Source organism: Drosophila innubila, chromosome X (assembly GCF_004354385.1).
Source record: "Drosophila innubila isolate TH190305 chromosome X, UK_Dinn_1.0, whole genome shotgun sequence".
Lineage (NCBI taxonomy): Eukaryota > Metazoa > Arthropoda > Insecta > Diptera > Drosophilidae > Drosophila > Drosophila innubila.
Window position 1 is genome coordinate 3309771 of NC_047626.1, and position 19751 is coordinate 3329521.

Genomic DNA, 19751 nt, shown 5'->3' on the forward strand with positions numbered 1-19751 from the left:
TTTTATCCCAAGAAAAGAGCTTAGAGTAAATACCATTTCTTATTGCTTAGCTAAGTATAAAGATTAAAGATAAAGATAATTATATTTTATTATATAATTCTTTAAAATGTTATTCAGACATAATGATGAACCTGTTTAAAAATGGATTTCTTCCTTCTTTATGTAAGATTTACAATCCTATTGAGGAAACCTAATCACCGTAAAGTTGTATTTTTTTTTTTTTTTGATACCTCAACGCTAATCTAGAAACAGTTTGGATTAGATTTGTGAAATATCTGTAGAATTTTATCTTAAGAAAAGAGCTTAGAGTAAATACCATTTCTTATTGCTTAGCTAAGTATAAAGATTAAAGATAAAGATAATTATATTTTATTATATAATTCTTTAAAATGTTATTCAGACATAATGATGAACCTGTTTAAAAATGGATTTCTTCCTTCATTATGTAAGATTTACAATCCCATTGAGAGTTGTTTTTTTTTTTTTTTTGGATACCTCAACGCTAATCTAGGAACAATTGAGTCCGGATGTAAGGATTTCCATTGGAATTGATATTTTTCCTTTGGGAAATATCAGGCGCTGCTTCGCGTAGAGTTTGAGTATCATCTTCCAGCCTTACATAGTTTGACAATGCCTGTCGTAATCGTTTTACCGATTCCGTATAGCTAGTATTGGATGATTTACCATCGATGTGACGTAGCGTATCCTGAACTCCCAATTCAATTAACTTCTGTTCAGTTTGAATACGCAATGCAGTCAGACGATCAGCTAAGCGACGCTAGATGTATATAGAGTGGGAATTGGATTAGGCTGAGCAGTTGTTACAGACGAGCACTTTTTCACCGACGGTGAATTTTAATATTCACACAATTCGCATAGATTTTTGCACAAAAATGCCATCACTTTAATTTTCATAAAGTCTGGGCACACTCTATTATTTTTGTGCGACCCAAAAACCGCTCAAATCGAACTTGTGCTATTTTCATCGATGAATGACGGTGAAAAATTGACGCTTTAACATAAAGCCGGTTTTTAAGCAAAAAGTGTCGGTGAAATAAGTTGCGTCTGACGGAATCCGGGCTGTTTTATTTATTTTGTTGGCTAGAACCTTACCTCAGTTAAATCGGTGCAGGCCTTACAACGCTTAAGTTCATGTTGTATATTCATTTTAAGAAGACAATGTCTATAAATATAAATAAGTCGATCTGACAACAAATTTTGAATAAAAAGCAAAGTATAATAAAGTAGAAACAATTTTACTTTATTGAATTTACAATTCAAAAATGAGCCGTACAATTTGAGGTACGCCTACTTCTCCACAAAATTTGTGGAACCAAAACCATATTTTTTGTTTCGAGAAGAGGAAAGGGGAGCAATTGTGGCACTTGATTTGTTAGCGGCTTGTTGGGCAGTCAACAGGGCGTGGCCTTAACCGCCATATGGCTCAGATTCATCCCGTTGTTGTTGTTGTTCGTATTGTTATTGTTGTTGTTGAAGGCAAATGCCAGGCATTCGAATGCATTGGCCCATGAGCCTTGGTAGCTGCACTTCACTTGAAATGGCAAAAGCACAAAACGAACCAAAGAGAACAAAAAAAAATAAAAAACAAGAGGGCTCCGCCCCCTGCTCGCTTCGCTCGCGGTGAGGTGCAGCTACAGTCGGGCACGCTCGACAGTAGGATACCCTCAGCCGATGTACTCTCTTAAAAAAGTTGATTTTCGACCACTTGTTCCTATGACAATTATATGATATATATAACCAAATTAAACCAAATTTGGTCACTATGTAAAAAACCAACTTAAATGCATATTCTAACAGTTTTCAAGATATCTCAAAAAACAAAAAACTTGTTCTTATTAAAAGTTGATTTTTGACCGATCGGTCCTATGACAGCTATATGATATAGTCGCCCGATTTGAACGAACTTCGGCTAGGATGGACAAAACCAAGTTAAGTGCATATTCTATCAGTTTGGTTAAGATATCTCAAAAAACAAAAAACTTTTTCATACTAAGACTTAATTTTTGATTGAGCGTCTCTATTGCAGCTATATGATATAGTGGACCGATTGTAACCAAACTTGGTCAGGATGTATAATACCAGCCCAGATGCATATTTTATCAGTTTGGTTCTGATATCTCAACAAACAAATAACTTTTTCATACTAAAACTTCATTTTCGATGTATCGTTTCTATGGCAGCTATATGATATAGTGGTCCGATCCAAAAATAAAAACAACTTTGACTTCCTATCGTATCTAGGAACCTATATACCAAGTTTGAAGTCTCTTGCTTTTATGGTTTCTGAGATCGACGCTTTCAGACCGACGGACAGACAGACGGACATGGCTCAATCGACTCGGCTGTTGATTCTGATCAAGAATATATATACTTTGGGGGTCTGCCACGCCCCCTTCTGCCTGTTACATACATTCTGCCAAACACATTATACCCTGTTTTGCCCATTTTCAATGGACTCAGGGTATACCAAGGCATTCAAAATACAAATTCCCATTTCCCTTTGCTCCCCACCATTTCCAGCCGCAGCCCTAACAAAAGCCTACTCTAGGCTGATTGTTTTGGCCAAGATACGCAACAATTTTTTTACCAGCCTAAGAGACTTTAATGTGCGTGAGTCTTGTTGGAAAAAAAAACTGGTGAAGTTCTTAAAAAAGAAGTAGTAATAATCATTATTCTATGAGTTTTATTTTTTTTTTAAATAATGTTTATTTCAGAGAATTATTTTTATGAAAAAGATTCAAGAGAAAAGTATAGAAAAAAAATTTTTTAAATTTCGATACAGAATTAAAATAGTGGCCAAATAATTATAAAATTGATATTCCGCAAAGAAATCGGTTGAAATTTGACAGAGTTATAACGGTGTGAAGTTATTGAATAAGTGTCAATGATAAAAATATGTAAAGCTAAATTCAATTTGAATACAGAATCAAAAAAGAGGTCAATTCATGATAAAATCGACAGTCCGCAAGAAAATCGGTTAAGATTCGACAAAGTTATGACAATTTAAATTTAAAAAAAAAAAAGGATGCCAAAGGAATTTAAAGGATTCTGATTAATACCAAGCAATTTAATCTTAGAAATGCAATCTCAAAATAATGTACAACCAAAAAATCTCAAGGACTGTTTTTTATTCTGTTCTAAAATTTAATTTCTGAAAGCTTCAAGCGCTTCTTCTAGTATGTGTGTGTGTGGGTAAGTGTGTGTAAGTGTATGTGTGCAAGTGTGTGTGTGTGTATTGCATTCGATTTTGCACTAAATCGTGTTGAATAACTAAGTTTGACAGCAGCTTTTAACTGAATAAAAGCAACAGAGTCTGTGACTGAGGGTGTGACTGAGTGTGTGTGTGTGTGTGGGTGTGCGTGTGTATATATGTGTGTGTGTGTGTGTGTGTGTGTTAGCAGCTGCCACAACTAATTAGCTATAGCATACATGCATTGACAGTCGGCTGGATTGTTAATGGTCTGCGTAATGGGTTAATTTTTGTGGGGAAATCCCCCTTATTTTATTTTTTTTTTTTTTGGCAGAGTACGTGTGCTCATTCCTGTCACAACGTGTCGCGACGTGCTCGCATCAAAAGGCAACGCCTGACGACAACTTAATCACATCGTGTCCAATCAGCCGAACTAATCTCTGACTCACTGTCGGAATATCTATATAGATACAAAGATACATAGATACATAGATAGATGGATGGATGGTTGGATAGATGGTAGATATATTTTTATGATTATTACTACAATATTATGGCCTAAAGTGCAGGCTGCTGCCATCTTAGTCATCTTAGCCTACTTAAATACGCAACAGCTGCTGCATATCAATTTGTGTGGCATTCACGTTCAATCCAATTCACCACCACAAACACACACACTGATAAAAAAAATTTTCTAAAATCAAGATTTTGGTCTCAGAACTAAGATTTTTCGTCTAAAAAATGTGTCGAGAACATAAAATTCTTGAATTAAGAAGAAGTTCTTATTTTAAGAATAAATGTTCTTAAATTAAATTAAAATCAAAATATCAAAAAAAAATAAAAATTATTTTTTATATTTATAATTTTTTTTTAATTTTGATTTATTTATATTTTATTCTGTTTTAGTAATTTTATAAATGTTCTTTTCATTTGATACGAGTGGGATTCGAACCGCCGCGTACTGCTTCACAAAATGAAGCGACCTCTCTAACCAGAGCGCCACAGGGTCACAATTTGTTTGATTCGAAATAGTACCTATTTATACTTTTCTAACAATTTAAGATTTTTATTCTTATATTACGATATTAAAATTTTTTAGATTAATAATCTCAGTTTTAGTAATTTGGTCTTAAAATAATATTATTTTAAGAACAAAATATTTAAGATGAATGTTCTTGATTTTAGAAGTTGTTCTTTTTTTTTCAGTGCACACACACACACACAAACTTTTGGCCATGGCTTAGACTCTAAGCCCGGCCCGGACATTGGCAATTTACATTTGGAATGCCAACATCCTGTCTCTCTCTCTCTCTCTCTCTCTATCTCTAAGCTTTACTCCATCCCTGTCTTATTATGTCCTTCATATTCCTGATATTCTCATCGACATTTTCTAGTGGCCAATTATCGCTTAAGCCGCTGCGTTTTAGGCCTTTTAAAGTTGTACCGTTTGGACCTTGGCATTGGATTTGGCATCTTTTACAAAATTTCGTTTAAATTCCATTGACATTGCCATTGCCCCGCCTACTTTACGCCCCCCTCTGTCAGCCCTTAAAACGTTCAAGCCAAACAAGTAATAAGCCAATCAACTAAGCAAAACTCACTCTAAAGATACCCTGTAAATTACGATACTGAATGAAAAGAAGAAACCAGAGAAGTTAAGGAACTATAATAAAATAAGAAACGTAACGCGCATTATAAAAAAGAAGAAGCAAAGCTAGCTAAAAATAAAGTGAGAAGCAAATAAATAAATTTAGAGAAGTTAATCAAAAGAATGATAAATAATTAATACTCTTAAAAATCAATAACTTTGTGAATAGTTTTACGAGGAGTAAGAGAAAGCTACTGGAAAATTATGTGAGAAGTAAAACATAAACAAATATTAGAGAAGTAAATTAAAGTAAAAGTCAATAAAATAAACAACATTAAAAAAAAAAAGAAGAAGCTATGTGAATAGAGCTAAACGTTAAAAAAATATTTAAAAAAAAGTCAGCCAGCAAAAATGAAGTAAAAGAAGCAAATCGAAAATCAAGAAGCAAAAAACTAAATTATATGAGAAGCAAATTAAGTGTAGAAACAAGAAATATATCGATATAGCCATAAAAAACAATGAGAAACATAGCGAAAAGCTAAGAGAAATTGTATTGAGGTGTAAAGCAAGAAACAGTCCTAAAACTAAAGGGAGAAGCAAATAAAGAAGCAAAGCTAAGCTTGAATTAAAATTTAAATAATAAATAAAACACAATAATAAAAAATAAAATCAGCACTGGGTATGAAAAAACAAAGCGAAAAGTAAAGTACAAACCAAAACGAGAAATAAGAAAATTGAGAAGCACTGCAAGAAGTTATCTAGAAAAGTTAATAGAGAAGCAAATATACAGTAAAATAAAATTACAAACACAGCGAAAAGCAAAGGAAGAAGCAAAGCGAGAAGAAAGCTACTTAAGAAGCAAGGTGTTAAGTTAAGCTTCGATTCAAGTAAGAAGCAAATAAAGAAGTAAAGTAAAGTAAAATTATGAAAAAAGCTGAGAAAAGTAAAAAAAAAAAAAATAAGAAGAAGAGAAGTAAAGCGAAAAGCAAAGCGAGAAGTAAGCTACTTAAGAAGCAAGGTGATAAGTTAAGCATAAATTCAAGTGAGAAGCAAATAAAGAAGTAAAGTAAAGTAAAATCATGAAAGAAGCTAAGAAAAGTAAAATCATGAAAGAAGCTAAGAAAAGTAAAAAAAAAAAAATAAGGAGAACTGCGAGAAGTAAAGGGAAAGTAAAGCAGAAAACGAAGTGAGAAGTTGAAAGCAAAGTTTCAAATTAAAGACAAAAGTATCAACCAACTATTTCTCAGACTTTAAATCATATACTGAGGTGTTCCAGCAATGTAAACCAAACGAAAACCGTTCTAAAATGTAAGGCTACTTGTTAAGTTAATGGTTGATTGATGTTTTGGGAGTGTTTCTGATAAAAAATGATAATAAAGCTGAACTTATATATGTTCGAAAGTGAAACATCATAAGCTTTTTATATACCCAGTGGCATTAAGTGGCGTACAGGGTATGTGTAGAGAGGTCCAAAGGCTGGGAAAATATGCAGTAACCGCGAAATTGAAATTTGGCTTCGGCTGCGGCGGCGGCAAGCGGCTTCTTTGCATTGTTTGTGTATTTTTTTTTTGTGTATTCTTTACTCACTCTCTGCTGTGAGTTTTTTTTTTGGAAAACGGCCGTCTCACCACCTGATCCTAAGTAAATACGCGCAGCCAGTGATTCTGGCAGTCAGCCAAAAAGCCAAAGGGACAGACATGCATGTGGATATTTTTTATTATGCGTCGCGAGCCGCGTTTTTCTTTTTAATTAAATGAAACCAGAGGAATTGACCCAAAACGCAAAATAAATAAATACTTTTGGACGGCAATAGCTGAGGAGCAGTCAGCAGGGGGATTCCCGCATATTTCTAAGCAGCTGCCTGTCGTTGTTGTCGTTGTTGCTGTTGTTATTTTCCTTTGTTTTTGCTAATAATTATTTCACTTTTATTTTGTAAGGGGTAAGAAACAAAAATTCAAAAGATGCCGCGCAGCCTTTTGTTTATTTTTCAAAAAAAAATACAACAACAAAAATCCAGTGAAAAAATCACTGCAACACAATAAAAAATTTGCTCAACAGCGAGAATTTGTGTAAAAAACAATAAATATTTCACCTTCAATAAATCATTTTCATTTTCATTCTCATTCTCATTTTGGCTTTTAGGCAGTTTTGGCATGGGTTTTTTTGGGAAAAGGGTTTGTCAATTGAGTGGGAGGTTTTGTTGGTTTGGGTTCGTTTCGCTTTCCCATTTTTAAAGCGCAAAAGCCTGCATAATCTAAGCAAAATATATGTTAATAAATATTTGTAAGACAACAAAAATAATATCTTTAAGGCATTCTTTAAGTTGACCTTTTTATTTCATTCACACCAATTTTAAACGCGCGATTTTCCTTTTACATTTTTTCGGTGTTTTCTCTCATTTTATTTATGTTTAAATTCAATTATAAATATTTTTTTTAATAGAACATCAAATTTATTGAATTGTTCCTCTTCAGATCTTAATTGCGATTTTTATGCTAAGGGTCCCCCCTTTGGAAAAATTTTAAATGTCAAGATTTCACCTTTAATCAACTTCTTATATCATAATACAACACTTTAAACTTGATTCTGAGACCTTTCATTTTTATGTAAAAAATCATGTGAAATTGAACAAAAATTTCGACTTGAAAAGTTGCTAAATCCGCAGTCTGACCAACTTCAAACTGTCATAACTTGATCAAAACTGAACCGATTTTTAAGCGGAATGTCATTTTGATCATTATTTGGCATTTTAATTCATTCTGCATTTAAATTTTATTAAATTCTTAAAAAAAAATATTTTCCTCTAGATTCTACTAGATATTGATTTCGATTCTAATGGTCCCCCCTTTGGAATTTCGAAAATTCAAAATTTTAAATCTCAAGTTTTCACATTTAATCAACTCCTTATATCGTAATTAGTGTTAAACAACACTTTAAACTTGATTCTGAGACCTTTCATTTTTTTGTAAAAAATCATGTGAAATTGAACAAATATTTGGACTTGTAAAGTGGCTAAATCCGCAGTCTAACCAACTTCAAACTGTCATAACTTGATCAAAACTGAACCGATTTTCAAACGGAAAGTCATTATAATCATGATTTGGCCTATAAATTTAATCTGCATTTAAATTGAATTCAATTTAAAAAAAAAAAATTTACTTCTTCAGATCTTGGTTGTGATTTCAATGCTAAGGGTCCCCCCTTTGGAATTTTGAAAATTGAAAATTTTAAATCTCAAAATTACACTTTTAATCAACACCTTGTATCATAATTAGCATAAAACAACACTTTAAACTTGATTTTAAGACGTTTCATTTTTCTGTAAAATATCATGTCAAATTTAACAAAAATGTGGACTTGTACAGTTGCTTAGTCAGAGGTATGATCAACTTCGAACTTCCATAACTTTGTCAAAACTGAACCGATTTTCAAACGGAATGTCATTATAATCATGGTTTGGACTCTTAATTTATTTTGCATTTCAAATTTAACTAATTTCAATAACAAATTTGTTACTTTAGATCTGGAATCTGTTTAACTTATTAAAAGAAATATACCAATATTAAAAGTTTTTCAAAATTGACATTTGTTTCGCTTTAAATCACTGAAAAATTCACTTTTTAATTTGTTTGATTTTTTTAATGAAATTAACTCAGCACTAACTTTTTTATAATAATAAATGCACTTTAGCAGGTTTCTGAGTAAACAAAAACCATCAAGTGAATAGTGACATAAATCCTATGTAATATTCAGGCACTTTTACGAATGACCAATGTCATTTTGTGCATTGTTTTGGTTTGGTTATTTGACAAATGGCCACTCAAGTGGATTAAAAGTGATTCCAACTAGATAAATCTGCGGCCTAGACAAGCACATTTGTCATAAGTCGCCGCACAGGGCGTTTCAATTGGACAGCGGGTGGGTCAAGTGTGGTTCAGAGTGGTTTTTGTCGCATATTAGTAAAACTTGCTAAAGGTAAATATGCGAGGTAAATATGAAAAAAAAAAAGCAAAGCAAAAATTATAGCAATCACTCTCTTTCTCTACCTTTACCTCTCTTTCTTTTCATCTCTCTGTCTCTCTCTCTCGCCGTCTCGTTCTCTCTGTCTCTCAGTTATTAAGTGAAGTCAACTTCAAAGGCCTCAGAAGCTGCGCTTATTAGTCGTCGGTATTTTTTGGCATGCAAAGGCATTTTTTAAGTGCGCTTCAGTATTTGATACCCTGTACGTAACTAAATATAAGGTATATCGTCGCGTTTGAAACAGTCAGCTTAATAGAAGGACTTGATTTTGTCTAGAATTAGCAAATCTATTGATTATGCTTTAGCAAATTAATGTAAGAATTAAATATACCAATTAAAAGTTTATATATAAACTTTTTGTTTAAATTAAATAGGAAAAAGTTTAAATATTAAAGTATACGCTTTATATTTAGTACAAAAAATTCAAAAAAAAAAATGCGAATTAATAATAATATTGAATATCATTTGTCACAAAATAGTTTATCAAAAAATTTGGGACATGAACATGCTTTCGTCACTAGACTTTTACCTCGTAAAGAATTTTCTTTATATATTCTAAATATATTATAAGGATAATAATATTAATAAATTAAACAATATAAAAGTATTAAATTTGGACGGATTTATAAAGATTACATACCATAAAAACCCGTATTCTAAAAATCCGTAACAAGTGGATGGTATGTTATACTTTTTTTTGCTATGCTTTATCATTAAATTACATATTACTTTTATTACAAATAGCTAGATTCACGAGTATCAGTTATTGAATTTTATACCTTGCTGCTCGCAGGGTATAACACAAGTTGCGTATACCCAAACTAGCTACTTCCGTTTTTTTCCTTTGCTGAGTCTCAATGCATAATTTTTTTTAATCATTTTTTTCTCCCAGTTGCGTCAACTTTCAAGTCTCGAAGCTAAACAACATGAATTTATTATTTAATTTTAATTTTTATTTAATTTTTTTCGAGTTTCAATGAAATATTTGTTGCATGCAACATTCATATCAACATATTTTGCGTGCTTATGCATAAATAAAAAGATAACAAGTTAAATTTAATTGAAATTGAAGTATCAAAAACTGGTCAAAATCAAGTACACTGATAAAAAAAAATTTTCTTAATTTTTAAATTCTTAAATTAAGAGAAAACATCTTGGTTATAAGAACATTTCAAATAAGACCAAGTTCTTAATTTAGGAATAAATGTTCTTAAAATAAAAATCAAAAAATACCAAAAAAATTTTTTTATATTTATAATTTTTTTTTTAAATTTTGATTTAAAATTCTTTTTATTCTGTCTTATCTTGTCTTAGTCTTAATAATAATTAATAATAATAATAAAAAGTAATTTTTTCTTAAAATAATCTTATTTTAAGAACAAAATATTTAAGATATATGTTTTTAATTTTATAAGTTGATCTTTTTTTCTTAGTGTAAGATACAAAACTTTAACTAAATTCCTAGATGCCAAACCTCAAACGCAAAGCGAAATGAAGGCCACTGATGATGATGATGTTTTGACCATTTTGACCACATTAACTATTTGGACGATTGACAGTAAACCCGTTAAGTGAACAACAAATCCATCTGAAGTGCGTTACTCGCAACCCGCAATCCACAATCCGCATGTGGCATGTACCACTAATTAACGAAATATTGAAAGGAGCTACAATTCTCAACGCTTCTAATCGACAAAATAATTTGCTGGTCATTCGACACAGATTGAGAACATGACAGATTCAGTTATGTTGCACAGTGGAGCAAAGCTGATGGCTAACTAGGCAAAATTACAAAAATAAACATGTCTGGTTATTAAAACTTAACGAATATCGGTTTTAGTTAGGGTTTTGGTAATGTTTCTAGTTTGGTTCTATGTTATCGATTACGCAATGTCTTTGTATTTCGGTTTCGTAACGGTTAGCGACTTTTTTAAGTTTCGACTTCGAAATATCAGTAAAATTTTGGTTAAAAATTAAGAAAAGTTCTAAGAATGTAAAAAAAAAAAATTAAAATATGTATATAAAGTTAACTTAAGCTTTTCAAAAGAACGATCACGCAAAAATTCATTATAATCAGGTGTCTTCCGTTCTTACCTTAATTTTTGATAGCATTTAATAAAATGTTAATATTTACAATGACTTTGGCTAAGAACGTAAAATTTATCATTTTTCACTTTATCGGACTCAAATTCATCAACCCAAAAATGGTCAAAATGAATTAAGAACAGGTTAAAGATATTGGCTTCTGAAATATCTAACCGAAAGTCAAAAATATTAAAAAAAAATTACAGGGAAATATATTAAAACTGTCAAACAAATGATTGGCAAATAAAATTATTTTTTATATGAGAACCTTTCACCCGCATCAAGTTTCAGCAAATAAATTTAAATATAAGTATTGTATTAACGAATGTAATATGTTATAATTTAAATAAGTGAATAAACTTTAAGATCAAATATAAAATACGGAAATTAATGCAAGAAAACAGGAATACTGTTTTAATTACCCATTATTCAGTCAAGAATCTCACCGAAATTGTGACGCTTAAATTCCTTAAATATGTGGCTCCATTAAAATGTTATACCAAATTGATTTCTATTATCGATTTCAACATAATGTGAGTCCATAAACTGATAATTAAAACCATTTTGATTGCTTTTAACTGTTCTAATCAATTATGTCTAGTTTTGGAGCCATTGTACAAAGTCAAGCATAGAAAAAACGCTGAAAAAGAAACTAATGCTAATCGTATGCTTAAAGTAGAAAAAAAGAATAAAAAAAAAAAAAAGAAACATTTGAAAAATGAAACGAATTTTTAATTAATGAACAAGTGATATTAATATCTATATACGCGATTATGTATGTATGTAAACGAGTTCCCTGCAAGCTACAGTGGTGCATAACTCACAAACACTGCGTCAAATTGCGAAATGAACAATCTTTATGCGAGATGATTTTTAGTTAATTATTTATTGTCAGGCCACATAAGATTATACATTTAAATTAAAATTTAAAAAAAAAAACACAACATTTTAATATAACAAAATAAATAAACAATTTTTAGTTTGACATTAATATGGCAAAGAAAATTATTGGTCCAACATTTGTTGCAAGATTAAAGAAAAACCAAAAAAGCAAAACAATCAGACCAGGATGAAAATATCTTTATAATTACATTTAATTTATTTTTAATTAATTTGAATTTACTATGAACAGTCGACACAAAATAACTTTCGCGATATTAAATAAAAATAAACACATTTGAATAAATCAAGAATTTATAATGCAATTCAAATTAAAATACTTTCAGTTTCACATTACATTATTTCACTTTTATTATGTTTTTGTTAAGTTTTTAACCTGTTAAGTTTTAACATATAAAATAATGATTATGTTTTGATTAGGTGCAGCTTTGTATTTGCCTTCGTAAATAAAGAAATAAAAGATTTAAAATTATATGATGGGATAGTTTAAACTGTAAAAAATTAAGAACCCATAAAAAACCCAAATTTGAGCAAAATTACATAATAAATACAAACTTACTTGGAAATTGAAACGTTTTTCTCCGATTTAATTTTTTTTTTTAATGTTGATTAAAAATCATAATTTTTAAATTATTTGCACTTTACACATCTTTAGCTTGGCAAGCACATTAAAGCTTTAGTTTTTAAGCTTTAAATTAAAGGTTCTTTTTTTTAAATAAATAATAAATACAAACTTACTTGGAAATTGAAACGTTTTTCTCCGATTTAATTTTTTTTTATGTTGATTAAAAATCATAATTTTTAAATTATTTGCACTTTACACATCTTAAGCTTAGCAAGCACATTAAAGCTTTAGTTATAGGTTCTTTTAAATCTCGACACAACTTGAAGACATTAATCAAAGTTGATCAGTTGAGTTTGGGCTTGAGTTGTTCACATAAATTTAATTAATTATTGTTAAAAATATTGTTAGCAATGCTTGTTATTTTTGAACAATTAAATTAAATTAATTGCTGTTTTTTTCTGCGTTTTGGTGTTTATATATATTTTTTTATATACTTTTTTTTATAGCAGTTGTAACCAGTGTGCTGATGCTGCTGTGGAATTGTTGTAATTTTAAAACCGTTAGCACGCCGTGTTGGCCAAATCAGTTCGACTTCAAGACCTGACACACCGACAATGCTGCGGAACGGATTAAAGTGGATATTGGTTGTATTTTTGTTGCTCCTGTTGGCCGGAACCGAAAGCGAGGCACGTGTCTCGCAGGGAATGCAGGTGCAGTTGCCACATGGCGGCTGGCTTAGAGGACGACATCGTACCACGGTTAGCGGGCGACATATGAGAGCCTTTATGGGTATACCCTATGCACTACCGCCGTTGGGGGAGCTGCGTTTTCGGCCGCCCGTGGAGCAACCCGGTTGGCAGGGTGAACGTTTGGCGCTTAAGGATGCGCCCATTTGTATGCAACGGGATCCGTATCGACGCGACATGATCATTGAGGGTAGCGAGGATTGCCTGTACCTGAATGTCTATACACCAGATCCGCTGCCGAATCCTTCAAAGCCGCTGCCTGTGATGATTTGGTTCCATGGCGGCGGTTGGCAATGTGGTTCGGGTATTAGCAGCTTCTATGGTCCCGATTTTCTGCTGGAACATGATGTTGTCTTCGTTTCGGCCAACTTTCGTTTGGGTCCGCTCGGTTTCCTCAGCACGGAGACACTCGACTGTCCGGGCAACAATGGACTCAAGGATCAGTTGCAGGTGCTGCGTTGGGTGCGTGACAATATCGCTGCCTTTGGCGGTGATCCGCACAGTGTGACCGTGTTTGGTGAGAGTGCCGGCGGTGCCAGTGTCACCTATCACATGCTCTCGGAGCAATCTCGTGGTTTGTTCCATCGTGGCATTGCCCAATCGGGCACCTATTACAATCCCTGGGCACAGCCCGCCCACAAGGGCGTGGCAGCTCAGCGGGCCGAGAAGTTGACGCAGTTGCTGCACTGCAGCGAAGCTGGTGAGGATTGGGCAGCCAAATTGAAGTGTTTGCGCGGCAAATCAGCTGAGAAAATTGTGGAAACGCTCTATGATATGTTTGTAAGTGTGTGTGTGTGTGTATTTTAGAGTGCATCGGTTTTTTACACAAAAAATGGTAGCCCAAATTCGAGCTACGTTCAATTCTAAAATGTTTTCAACAAAAAAAAACAGTGTAAAAATTAATTCGCCGCTTTTTGCATTTAAAAATTTTGTGTTTTTAGTCCTGGCATGGGCGAAAACTATGTTTGAAGAAGAAACGCTCCTTGATTCTATGAAATTTTAAAACTCCTGCTCCTAATAAGAGTTTTAATGCCAATCTGGTCAGGATTGGACTAAAAACACTAAAGATTTGCTAATATACTTTGCTAGTATGCTTAAAATTTCAAAAAATTACGTTTTTACACTCCAAAATTGGGAAAATTTTGAAATTTTAAAAGTCCTGGTACTAGTTTGAGTTTGGATAGCTATCTTGTCAGGAACGGACCACAAACTCTAAAGATATGCTAATAATATGCTAAAATTTCAAAAAGTTACATTTTTAAACTCCAAAATTGGGGAAATTTCTACATTTTGAAAGTCCTGGTTAGTTAGATTTTGGATAGCTTTCTTGTCAGGATCGGACCACAAACTCTAAAGATATGCTAGTAATATGCTAAATATTAAAAAAAACATATATTTTTAAACTCAAAAATGTGGAAAAAAAATTAAATTTTGAAAATTTTGGTACTAATCTACTAATCTATACCAAAAACTCTAAAGATATGCTATTAATGATATGTTATACAATTGAAAAAAATACATTTTCCAACCCAAAAATAGGGTAACAAGAATTGATTCTAGAACTAAGGTTTCTTGTTGAAAAAACCTTAAAAATTAACGCAAATTCAAAATTTGTGTTACCATTACTTAATTTCTTTCGATGCACCTATAACTAGTATATAGTATATAGTATTTATATATATAATCATTTGACAGTTGTGGGACTTTGATCCGATGATACCCTTTCCGCCCGTCATTGAGCCCGCTCACAAGGGCGCCTTTCTCACTGTGCCTCCACGTGAGGCAGAGGCGCCACATGGTCAGCAGCTGCCGCTGATGCTGGGCGTGACATCCGAAGAGGGATTGCTGAAGACGGCGGCACTTCTCAACATGCCACAACTCTTGGAGGAGTTCAAAACAAAGTTTGCAGAACTGCTGCCCATTGTGCTCTATTATGATCATCATCCGCAGCAGACACAACAGCAGATAACGCAACAAATTGAGCAATTCTACTTCCAAACGGGTCACAACTACAACAAGTCCAATCATCAGAATCTGACCGATGTGAGTTTAACTTCCTAAGGCATCTCTTATAGGAGGATTACACTGACTTCTATATCTTCCACAGCTTGTATCCGATGGCTGGTTTGTGGCTGGCATCGATGAGTATCTGCAGATGCGTTTGCATCCACAACATTCAAAAGTGGCGCCCACTTATGTCTATCTCTTTGAGCATAAAGGTGCCGCCAGTTTCTCCGAGTTATTCAAAGGTGGACGCAATGATTTCTATGGCGCCTGTCATGCCGAGGAGCTGCAATATCTGTTTCCCATTGGACGGGAGCTATTTGTTAGCGCTGTGCCCACAAGTCAGGATCTAAAGCTGCGGGAAATTATGCTCAATCTCTGGGTGAACTTTGCGCGCACAGGGTAAGCTTGATTTCAAGTGTTTAACCAACTAAAATATATAAAACAACTTTCTTTTAGCAATCCGAATTCTGTTACTAACAACAGCAACTTACCCAGTTGGTTGCCCACATCCTCGTATCCAGTTGAATTTGCGCGCCTTGGTTCCAAGTCGGAAGTGGACGACGATTTGGTTGACAAGTTGTCAGCATTGTTGCGCATGGAGGCAGCGCTCTTGCAGCAACGTGTGGACTTTTGGCAGCAGCTCAAGGCTCATTTGCCTGCTCATCAGCGAACGCATCCGCATCACGAGCTATAATATTCATCATTTTCATAGTTAAAAAATACATTTTACTCTACGTTTCAATAAATATATATAGAGCGTTACCAGATTTTTCGTTTAACAATAATAAATATTTAGCGCTGCCAGATATCGCCAGCAATCTAAGTGCTAGTGCTGTCAACTACTTTAGGGTCTAAAAAGCTATCTGAGTATTTAAAAATAGCTAGAAAAAGCCAGGAAATCTGCAAGGAGTCAGATAAAAAGCTTTTACAATTTCTTAATCGATTTTCTGTCCTCAATTCCTTGAAAATAGGCAAAATAGGCAATATATATTATAGATCACTAATTCAAATTGAGTCGATTATGCCCTGTCCGTCTTTCGGTGTATGTATGAACAGCTTGAAACACAGAAACAGGCAATATAATTTATTTTTCACCACCAAATGTTTAAAAAACAAAAAAAAAACTACAATCATATAACAATTTGATTCTTGTAGTAATGAGTTGGAATATTTTCAGTAGTTTTTTAATTGGAATTCGAAAAACTTCAGATCTGGAGCGAAAATTGCTAAGCTGGTAGCTCGGATAAGAGCTAGTGGTTGCCACATGCAGAAAATAAGAATTCGCTCAGCTGCTTGGCAAGTGACAAATAAACTAAAGAAATCGCATTGAGCAACAAACACGAATGCACTGCGTGCGAAGAAGAATAATAATGAAAACGCTAAATAATTATGGGAATTAGTGACACAAGCAACAATTGTAATATATACATACAAGTATAAAATATATACTACATACGTGTGTGTTGTAAACAAGCAGACAGGCTGGCAACCCTATCGAAAAATGTAGTTTCATTTTTTTTTTTCAAGCTGGCCGACATCGACATACGCATACGGACAAAAATAAAAGCCAAAACACATATTATTCAAAGTTGAATGTTATATATTTTTTTATATAAAATTTAAAAAAACAAAACACATTAGCGAGTCTATGACACACGCTTGCAAATACCAACGTGGTGCATTCGTATAACTTGACCTCCAGCTGCAATTTCAAGTGGACAACAACAATGGCTGGCTCGGCGCTGCGTCGCCTGATGGCGGAATACAAACGTAAGTAATAGAAAAAAATACAAAAATATCATGTTTATACGACAGTTAGTGTCGGTTTCAAAAACCAGGGACTGTAATCATAAAATTCAAGAAATCATTTGTATTTTTAACTTTTGAGCAAAAAAGTAAAACTCAAGTAATAAACAAAACAATAAAACTCAAGAAATAATCACTTTTTTTATGAGTTTTATATATATATTTTTATTTGCTCATAATAATTATTATTTTACGATAAAATAATAAAAATCGCTCATTTAAAGTTACTAGAAGTGAATGTTTTTTTCTATTGAAAAAAAAAACAAAATTATCATTATTAACCGTCCCTGTAAAAAAAAAAACAAAATCGAGTTGCCCTACAACGCAGTTTACAAACACCAGCACGCAAGCAAAAGATTTGAATGAAATGCGGTTTTGCTGCCGCATAAGCTTGGTGTAATTGAGCGAGCGTGAGAGAATTTTAGCGGTTTGCAGGGGGAGAGAGTGCTGTCACCTGTTAAAGTCCATTATTATAATTGTACAACACTTTTTCAGAGCTGACGATGGATCCACCCGAGGGGATTGCAGCTGGACCGATCAGTGAGGACAATTTCTTTGAATGGGAGGCGCTAATTGCGTGAGTTTTGCAAATGCCTAATCATCATTACTTGAATTATTCGTATAGTATGATAAGCTGTTAGCATATAACAAATTGTTAAACTCTCCCCTTTATCTTTTTTCTTATTTTTAAGTGGACCCGAAGGCACTTGCTTTGAGGGCGGCGTTTTTCCAGCTCGACTGGTTTTTCCACCCGATTATCCACTAAGTCCACCAAAAATGAAATTCACTTGTGATATGTTTCATCCAAACATTTTTGCCGATGGCCGTGTTTGCATATCGATATTACATGCACCCGGCGATGATCCCATGGGATACGAACTATCGGCCGAACGTTGGAGTCCCGTGCAGAGCGTTGAGAAGATCCTGTTGAGTGTGGTCAGCATGTTAGCCGGTAAGTGTGTGCCTTAGCTTAAATACCCATAAATACCCTTGCAGAGGGTATGAGAATGAAGTAGATATCTTTTATATATCGGATAAATAGCTACCTTAGCAACGATCGGTCGAAAATCAATCTTTAGTGTGTAAAACTTTGAGATATTTTAACCAATCTGTCAGAATATGCATTCAAGTTGGTCTTTTAAATTCTCACGGAATTTGGTTCAAATCGGTGCACTATATCGTAAAACTATCATTCTTATGATCGGTTGAAAATTAAGTTTTAGTATTAAAAACTTTTTTGTTTTCTGAGATATCTCAACCAATTTTTCAAAAAAAGCGTTAAAGTTGGTCTTATACTTCTTGACAAATTTTGGTTTAAATCGGTGTAATATATCATATAGCTGCAATAGGAACAATCGGTGTTTTTCCTCCTTACCAAAATTTGTATCAAATCGGTGCACTATATCTTATAGCTGGCATAGGAACAATTTATCAAAAATCAACTCTATCTATCGGAGTATGTATTTAAAATTACCTCATACATCTCGATCAAATTTGGCTCAAATCGGTGCACCATATCTTATAGCTGTCATTAAAATAATTTTTGAAAATTAAATTTTAGTATGAAAATGTTCCTTGTTTCTAAATATATCTCAACCAAACTCGCAGATTGTGTACTTGTTATTACGTTGAATAATCTGCACAACTTTTGTCTAAAATCAGACGACTATATCATATAGATTATTTTCATGGAAACAATTAATTCAAAAGTGGAATTCAGGGCTTTGCAAGGGTATATACATAAGTATAAAATTTCTTTCTAGTTTATTATTATAAATATTATTAATTTGTAGAACCCAATGATGAGAGTGGTGCCAATGTGGATGCAGCGATTATGTGGCGGGAGCGGAGAGAGGAATTTAATAGGATCGCACAGAGATTGGTCCGTAAAACTCTCGGATTGCCAACACAAAAACTCGACTGAAGTGCCCTCCCCCTCACCCCCCCGAACCACAGCAATACCTTCGTTTATACAGATAGCAACAACAACAACAACAATAGCAAAACCACAAAAGCTAACAATATAATATTAACAATTCAAGAAAACGAATCAAAATCAAAGGAAACGCATAAAAACCCAAATCGCCGCCTCTGTTTGTATGTGTGTGTGTGTGGCGTGTGTGTGTGGGCAAGTATGTGAGTGTGTGTGTGAACGTGTGTTTGTGTGTGGATTGTGTGTGCATTCAAAATTGTAACAGAAATTCGAAATGATCAAAATAATTCCAAATAATTGTAAAATTAATAGATTTGGAATCCCCGTAAATTTGTAAAATGTTGTAACACATTTTTCGTTGGGTTACAAACAGAATAATTAAAATTGCAATTAGTTATTATGTTTCAATTTGATTTAAGCCCAAAACAAAAGAATAATGAATGACACATTGAGTTGCTGCTTGTGCCTAGCAATAAACTATAAGTTCAACAGCCAAGCGAGTTATCAGTGCAATACTCACGATTTTTTTTTTAAGTTTCCTTTTTCAAAGAACATTTTGTCCCGAAGCACAACAATAATAACGAACAGAATAGATTAAGATAGGCATATACATATATAATGCGTACAATTTGTAAGTGAAGAAGACGTCCTATTTCGCTAAGAGTCCAAGGTTGATGGACTTGTTGTATTCACATCCCTTTCATCCTGCTAAAGACAATGATAAAGATTGCGTGTTCTCTTATAAAACCTGAATATACTTATTTATTGTTTAAATCTTAAGGTCTTTTACATAGAGATTAGCTTATAAATCAATCAGTCATTAATATATGAATGATGTCAAGTAAAGATGCCGGCTTAGACTACCCTTTAATATCAAAAGTGAATTCAAA

At 33.2% G+C, this 19751-nt stretch overlaps 3 protein-coding genes and 1 long non-coding RNA gene across 4 annotated transcripts; 3 read left to right on the forward strand and 1 right to left on the reverse strand.

Annotated features, from left to right (window-relative positions):
* Positions 1-353: 353 nt before the first annotated feature.
* Positions 354-1314, reverse strand: LOC117792880. The gene is made up of 2 exons (XM_034633190.1): positions 1114-1314; positions 354-778 (listed from the first exon to the last, which is right to left on the reverse strand). The coding sequence occupies exons 1-2, from the start codon at positions 1165-1167 to the stop codon at positions 503-505; spliced, it is 330 nt and encodes a 109-aa protein (XP_034489081.1). The 5' UTR covers positions 1168-1314; the 3' UTR covers positions 354-502.
* A 2052-nt stretch (positions 1315-3366) lies between these two features.
* LOC117782808 lies at positions 3367-19632 on the forward strand. The gene is made up of 2 exons (XR_004617333.1): positions 3367-3412; positions 19070-19632. It is a non-coding gene; the product is annotated as an uncharacterized LOC117782808 (long non-coding RNA).
* LOC117782788 (venom carboxylesterase-6) lies at positions 12986-15889 on the forward strand. The gene is made up of 4 exons (XM_034619829.1): positions 12986-13895; positions 14811-15158; positions 15223-15521; positions 15579-15889. The coding sequence occupies exons 1-4, from the start codon at positions 13074-13076 to the stop codon at positions 15814-15816; spliced, it is 1707 nt and encodes a 568-aa protein (XP_034475720.1). The 5' UTR covers positions 12986-13073; the 3' UTR covers positions 15817-15889.
* LOC117782797 (ubiquitin-conjugating enzyme E2 G2) lies at positions 16645-19374 on the forward strand. Its single transcript, XM_034619842.1, has 4 exons — positions 16645-16892; positions 17424-17505; positions 17621-17880; positions 18722-19374. The coding sequence occupies exons 1-4, from the start codon at positions 16850-16852 to the stop codon at positions 18850-18852; spliced, it is 516 nt and encodes a 171-aa protein (XP_034475733.1). The 5' UTR covers positions 16645-16849; the 3' UTR covers positions 18853-19374.
* Positions 19633-19751: the final 119 nt, after the last annotated feature.

What these genes read in the sequence shown, in the direction of transcription:
- LOC117792880 (XM_034633190.1), bottom strand. Translation starts at nt 1,167, where the DNA reads ATGAATATACAACATGAACTTAAGCGTTGTAAGGCCTGCACCGATTTA. An exon ending in CCTGCACCGATTTAACTGAG is followed by an intron (nt 779 to 1,113) that starts GTAAGGTTCTAG and finishes ATATACATCTAG; the next exon opens with CGTCGCTTAGCTGATCGTCT.
- LOC117782788 (XM_034619829.1), top strand. Translation starts at nt 13,074, where the DNA reads ATGCAGGTGCAGTTGCCACATGGCGGCTGGCTTAGAGGACGACATCGT. An exon ending in AAACGCTCTATGATATGTTT is followed by an intron (nt 13,896 to 14,810) that starts GTAAGTGTGTGT and finishes ATCATTTGACAG; the next exon opens with TTGTGGGACTTTGATCCGAT. An exon ending in ATCATCAGAATCTGACCGAT is followed by an intron (nt 15,159 to 15,222) that starts GTGAGTTTAACT and finishes TATCTTCCACAG; the next exon opens with CTTGTATCCGATGGCTGGTT.
- LOC117782797 (XM_034619842.1), top strand. Translation starts at nt 16,850, where the DNA reads ATGGCTGGCTCGGCGCTGCGTCGCCTGATGGCGGAATACAAAC. An exon ending in CCTGATGGCGGAATACAAAC is followed by an intron (nt 16,893 to 17,423) that starts GTAAGTAATAGA and finishes ACACTTTTTCAG; the next exon opens with AGCTGACGATGGATCCACCC. An exon ending in GAATGGGAGGCGCTAATTGC is followed by an intron (nt 17,506 to 17,620) that starts GTGAGTTTTGCA and finishes CTTATTTTTAAG; the next exon opens with TGGACCCGAAGGCACTTGCT.